The sequence below is a fragment of the Echinops telfairi genome, unplaced genomic scaffold (assembly GCF_000313985.2).
Source record: "Echinops telfairi isolate 266 unplaced genomic scaffold, ASM31398v2 ScPeMD7_3;HRSCAF=10, whole genome shotgun sequence".
Taxonomy (NCBI): Eukaryota; Metazoa; Chordata; class Mammalia; order Afrosoricida; family Tenrecidae; genus Echinops; species Echinops telfairi.
This window is the reverse complement of record NW_022103899.1, coordinates 57,158,813-57,165,424: the sequence shown is the minus strand read 5'-3', so window position 1 is coordinate 57,165,424 and position 6,612 is coordinate 57,158,813. Positions and strand designations below refer to the sequence as shown.

At 52.2% G+C, this 6,612-nt stretch overlaps 1 protein-coding gene across 1 annotated transcript in view; it reads right to left on the bottom strand.

Annotated features, from left to right (window-relative positions):
* ITM2C (integral membrane protein 2C) overlaps positions 1 to 640 on the bottom strand; it is a 12,724-nt gene extending 12,084 nt beyond the window's left edge. Inside the window, exon 1 of the mRNA XM_004701668.2 lies at positions 515 to 640. Within this exon, the coding sequence (XP_004701725.1) occupies positions 515 to 625 (111 nt within the window). The 5' untranslated portion in view covers positions 626 to 640. The remainder of the gene's footprint in view (positions 1 to 514) is intronic.
* Between the last annotated feature and the right edge of the window lie 5,972 nt (positions 641 to 6,612).

Below are 6,612 nucleotides of genomic sequence, written 5' to 3'. Positions count from 1 at the left end.
GAGGGTGGAGGGGTGCTGGGATGTGGGGGGACGCGGGGGCTGCTCTAATTCCATTTCAACACTTTCTGGTCAGCCAATTCCGGGGCAGCCCCCGCAGTCCTTCCCGGCCTCCCACAGCCCCCTGGGAGAGGGAACCAATGGCCCCTCCCCTTTCATGGGCATCAGAGGCCCCCCCCCTCAACCAATCAAGACCCACACTTGGGGCAACAACATCCCAAGCCCTCCTCCCATCCCCCACCTGTTTGGAGTCAGGCTCTTGACTGGAATCAGACGCGCCCCCTCACTTGCAGTCCCCCAACTTCTATGGACCAACCCCCTCCCCTATTGGGGGGTCAGGTGCCCGGACCGCTGCACACACACACTTTTGGAGGAACCCCCGAGCCTTTCCTCACTCGGGCCCAGCCCCCCTCCCACTCCTCGCAATGTGGCTTTCGGCCGCCTCCAAGCTCCCCTGCCCAGGGAGGGAGGACGCCCGAGTGGACCCTCGCCCAGCCGGCGGCCCCGGCCCTCTCACCCGCGCGGGGGTCAGCAGGATCTCGGCGGCCGGGCCCGCGGCCGGGGCCGCGGCCGGCGCCTTGTCGGCCTTGACGCCCGTCACGGCGGGCTGGAAGCTGATCTTGACCATGGCTGCGCTCAACGTTCGTCAGCCCGCAGCCTCTGCCGAGTAGCCGCCGCTCCGCGCGCAGCAGACGCCGGAAGTTTGAAGGCCCCGCCTCCAGCCCCGCCTCTAGCCCCGCCCCCAAGCCAAGCCCCGCCCCTCCGGGCCGGCGGCGCCCCCTGCTGGGTGAGGGCGGCGCACGTGGGGAGCTGGGGACCCTCAAGCAGCCAGCCCGTTGCCCCACCCAGCCAACCAACTACCCACCCAGCCAACCAACCAAATCAACCACCCTCACAGTCATTCACTCTCCGCATCCACTCACTCATTCACTCACTAGCTCCCTCCCTCCCTCCCTCCCTCCATCATCCATCCAACCACCCACCCGCTCATTCATCCTGCATAGACAGACCCACTTCCAGGACTTAACCCTTTCTATCATCTCCCACAGCACAGTCTCTATTCAGAATTTACCAAGCAAATCTCAGGGTCCAGACAATTCCCCACCTACCCCCACCCCACTCAAACCCCTCTCTTTGGAAAAGCTCCTCCCGCCACCCTTCCTTCCACTTGCCCTTGGCTCAATCTTGCGCCCTAAAGTGCTTTGTACACCTTCCATCCTCCTCCACCCTTCATTCCTGCAGAACCTTGCAGAGGGGTCTCTGGATCGGTCCTCTCCCGCAGCCGAGTGCAGAAAGTGGAGGCCTCTGTTACCAGTCGACCCCCTCAGCCCTCCCCATATCTCACTCACCCAGGAGAATCGTAGACTGTGGTTGGCAAGTCTCCAAGTTGGTATCTGTACCCTGAAAGAATCGTAGGAATTGGAAGGGGACCAATTTCTGTTGTAGGGGCTCATCTCTGGGCACCCCAGTTGAGGGTCTTAGCTCACTCTCCCTGGTGGAGGGCTGCTGGGAGAACCCAGCATCCGACCTTGTGCTGAGCTTGGACTGACCATGGAGGACAAAGAGTCTGAGAGCCCCCCACCCCCCACCCCAACCCCCAGCTGCCCAGACCTGTCTCCTCAGGTCTTGTGGGGCTGCCCCGAGCCTCTGTGTCCATGGTCCAGCCCTGCACCTCCTTGATTATCTTGACTCAGATCTTGGGGGGCCTTGAGGACAGACAGGCAGGAAGAAGGGCCAGCTGAGGGACTGGGGGCTTTGGAAGGAGATGGGTGAAGGGCCTGGTTTGCATGAAGGCCGGAGAGGACGGTGGCAGAACAGAGAGGAGCTCAGGTCCTCCTGCTGTCTGCCTATTCCCCACACACTTGACTCTGCTCCTCTTCATCACAGCCCCTGGCCCCTGGGACACAAACATTGCCCACATGTCAGTGACTAGACCCAGGGGCACAGACCTATTGTCAGTGGGCACCGAATTGCTTCGACTCATGGTGACCCTGAGTTACCGAGTAGAACTTCATAGGTTCCCAGGGCCGGGCTCTTTCTGAAGCAGCTCACCAGCCTTCAGAGGTGCTTCTGGTGAGTTTGAACCGCCAACCTTAGGAGTTAGGAGTTTGGAGCCTTCACTCTCGGAGCCATCAGGCTCATGGCTGTGTTCCAGCTGTGAACATCTGGACAAGCACTGGCATAGTCCGTCTGGCTTCTTCAGTTGAGCCGAGGGCTCTCTATGCCTCATCTACTGCTGGGCGGCCCCAGCACCCTGCTGGAAGGCTTGGAGGTTAGTTATTTTTATAAGAATATTAAGATGTTGTCGGTTAAAGGATTTACCCTGAGGGCAGTGGGTTTGATCTGGGGGTTATGGAGTTGGTGCCAACTCATAAGGACTCTATAGGACCCTGTAGGGCAGAATAAAATGCCCGTGTGTTTTCCAAAGATGTGATCTATGGAAGATGACTGTCTCCTCTTTTGCCCATGAAATGGTTGGTGGGTTTGAACCACCAACCTTTTGGTTAGCAGCTGAGCATTTAAGTGCTACCCCACTAACAAAAACCAAGCCCAAACACACCCAAATAACAATCTCACACACATTTCCGTCAAGTGGATTCTGACTTGCAGATCCTCTCACGGGATTCCGAGGCTGTCACTCTCCGTAGGCGCAGATCGCCTCAGCTTTCTCCCAGGAAATGGAGAGCAGTTCCACTTTTCTTACTTATTTTTCCTGTTTTAGAAAACAAGAATTTTATGTATACGGGCTGATTTTCAGAAATAGATTGCCAGGCCCTTCCACCTGATGTTTCTTAGTCCAGTGTCTCTGCGGACACCTGTCCACTATGGGTAAGCTGGCTGCTCTATGCAGTGCTGGGGCCTTGCTTCCAGCGTCATGCGATTCTTGTGGCCAGGGCCCGTCAAGTCTGTTCCAACTCATAGGGACCTCTCTGGACAGCGGAACAAAACCGCCTGCCCTGTGCCATCCTCCCCTTTGTCTGTCCCTTTGAGCCCATGGATGCAGTCACTGTCAATCCACCTTGTTGACGGTCTTCCTCTTTGTCACTGCCCCTCCACCAGGCATGATGTCCGTCTCCAGGGACTGGGCTCTCCTGACAACATGTCCAAAGTGTGTGCGATGAAATCATGCCATCGCTACCTCTAGGGAGCACTCTGGCTGTACTTTTTCCAAGACAGACTTGTTTGTTCTTCGGGATCCATCATCAGAGCAACATGCAAATGACTACAATATGATGAACCGGCCGGGGGCATATAGACATGGGCGTAGGCATCCACTGCTGGGCCTGTAGACCTGGGCATTGGACTTGGTTTGGATGAGTCTTAGTCACCTCATGGCAGCACAGCTGTGCTCCGGACAGGAGCCCTCTCAGTGCTCAGGCACGGGTGGGCCCCTGGGGGAAGAGCAAGCCCTGTACCGTGTGCGGCCGGCCCTTTCATGTCCTCGTCTGACCACACACAAGGTCTTAGATATCATCCACAGAGTTGACTTTGTGATATTACTTGTGGATGGAAAGTGATTCTTTGGAGAGACGTGAGCACAGTGATTCAGAGTCCAAAATCCAGAGAGCCACACCTTGGGGTTGAATCTCCAGCGCCACCACTTACTAGCTCAGCAGTCTCCCCAAAGGAGTGCCTGACTCTCTCCAGGTGTGGTCGTTACATAATTCCATGTCAACTCGAAGATATACAAAAGTGTAGGGGTGGGTTTCAACCTATCAGCCTGATGATGCCTCCTTGTGGGCATGGCTTTCTCAGAAGGAGAGTCCTGGGAACCTCCCCCTCTCTCTCTGCCTTCACCCTCCTGCTAGCAGACCCTGATTACTTTAGAGCCACCACCATTGGATCCACACAACTTTACACCCACCAGCCTGTGATCTTCCCACGTTCTGCATCGTTGCATGTGGCTGTGTGAGTCTGAAGAAGGACTTATGGACTAGCATCGGACTTAAGGACTTGAGTTGGACTGGGCTGGGGCGTTTTCTCCATAAAATAATTACTTCTTGATATAAAGCTCTCTCTGACCCATATCTGAGTGTCACTGGATTCGTTTCTCCAGTCAACCTGGCCTAACACACCAGGTATCTGGGCCTCAGAAGAGACACTGTCATAAGAGACACTGGACATCTGACCCTGGGCAGCCATCCAAACCTCGGTTGTGTGAACACTGCTCTCCACGGTGAAAAGGGAAGACCAAGGGAGAACTGACACGCTCGGTTTAAGGTGTTGGCAAAGAGTACTGAATATGCCATGGACTGCCAAAGAACCAAGCAATCTGTTGGGGAGGAAGCAAAGCAAGGCTCCTTAGAAGCAAGGATGGCGGGATTTTGTCTCATTTACTGTGGTCGTTACATAATTTCATGTCAACTTGAGGATATTAAGAGTGTAGTGGGGTGGAGTCTAGTCTGTCAATCAGGTCACAGCCTGAAGATGCCTCCTTGTGACCATGGCCTTCTCTTGAGGATTCTGGGAACTTCCTCTGTTTCTTCCTGGCGGAGGGCCACACTCTGTCTCTCTCTGCTTTCACTCTCCTGTGGACAAGCTGCGTGGAGCCACATTGAAGAGACACTCAGAGAGCTGGAGAAGCCACGTGGAGACCCACACCTGCGATGAGATGCTTCCACTGCCACTGTATCCACAAGACCTTTCACCCACTGCCCTGTGAACTTCCTGCACTCGGGGTCATTGCATGTGCTGTGTTGAGTCTGAAGAGGAATTTATGGACTAGTATCAGACAGTTGGGCTAATATCCGACTTACGGACTTGATCTGGACTAGGCAGGGATGTTCTTAATATACAATTACTCGTTGATATAAAGCTCTCTCTCTTACACATAGATGTGTATCCTTGGATTTTTTTCTCTAGTCAATCCCGTCTAGCACACTTACTTTGGACCTGTTATCAGGAAGGACCAATCCCTGGGGAAGGACATTGTGCATGGTCGCAGAGGACCAACAAGAAAGAAAGACCCTTAATAAGACAGGCTGACATGATGGCTGCTACAATGGGCTCAAACAAGCCTGCTGTGGTGAGGATGGCACGGGACTGGGCAATGTTTCATTCGGTTATGTGTGTGTATATATATATATATATTTATATGTGTGTGTAATTCATATATGTATATCTTATATGCATGATCTATGCCACCATGACTTGGAGCCAATTTGATGACATCTAACAATATCCTCCATGTATATCCATGCGGTTAGGAACACAATGAGTAAAAACTTCCCTCCGTCATAGCAACCGCAAGTGTAGCAGTCTGAGGAATGTATTTTATGACCTATGAAAAATACAGCACAGCATTTCATCGAGGGTATAAAGCTGACCTAAATGGAGAAAGAAAATGCGTTTTGCCTGGACAGGAAGATGACGAAATGTCACAGACACAGTAATTTAATTTCATGCAATGAAGTTAATGTGTGATGTTTCTTAAAAGCTCACAAGTTAAAGAAAATCTGATTAAAAGCTGAATGGGTTGTTGCAAACAAGCAGAAGAGGCGTTCCGTAATTGGGCTTGAGAAGCGAATGCATTACCATTGCCAAGAAGATTGAAAGAAAGGGAAAAAGTAATGATGACTCAGAGATTTCGATGTAACCAAATTAACAGTGCTAGAAGAAAATATTCATGAATAGAAAGCTTCAAGCCGACACAGACTTTCTAAGTGTGCAGGCAAGAAATCAAAAAGAAAATGTTGGTGTATTTATGTATCAGAAGCCTATGAATCTAAATTGACTCAACAGTGCTGGGTTTGGTTTATACACACACACACACACACACAGTGTGTATATATGTATATGTGATGAGCGTAAGTCAGAAGTATTGCTACTGGGCTTCGCATTCATACAGGCACTGGCTTATTGCAAGCAGTGCCTGTTTAAATGCATCTTTGCGATCAGGCAGCGGTGTTCTCAGTAAGACATTTGTTTGAACCTTCTTACTCCCTCACTCTCAACTCACTGCCACCGAGTCAATTCCACGCATAGCCACCCTACAGGACAGGGTAGGACTGCCCCTGTGGGTTTCGGAGGCTGTAACTCCTTATGGAAGGAGAACGCCTCATCTTCCACTCATGGAACAGTGGGGGGTTTTGAACTACAGACTTGATGGTTGTCAGCCCAATGTGTAACTGCTACTTGCCTTCAAATCAAAGGTCCGATCAAAAGTGGCTCCTGAGGAACCTGCTGGGCCAGTCGGTTCAAGACAGAGAGTTCAGCTCAGTTCTTGGAATCCTACAGGGGTCATCTTGATAGACTTGCTTGCAGGACATAGGATGCCCACAGAGGCTTATTAGGAAGAACTTTGACAATTGCTCTGATGAGGAAAAGGCCAGGAGAGTTGTGTGCGGATGAATTTCCCCGTCACAACAGTGTGTCTGCTCCTCCTTCGAGGGCAGGGAGGGCTGTCCTGCAAGACTTTCACTGGGAAACCTTACCATCCTACAGCCCTGGTGTTGCCCCTTCAGCCTTTGATTTGGACCCCAAACTCATAAAGGGTTGGAAAAGAATACGGTTTGAGTCTCTGGAGGAGGCTGAGTCTGTTCTTAGACATGGTATCTCCAGAAGAGCTACGATTCTTTGGGAGAAAGGCTCCTGTTAGGCGCCGTCCAGTCGGTT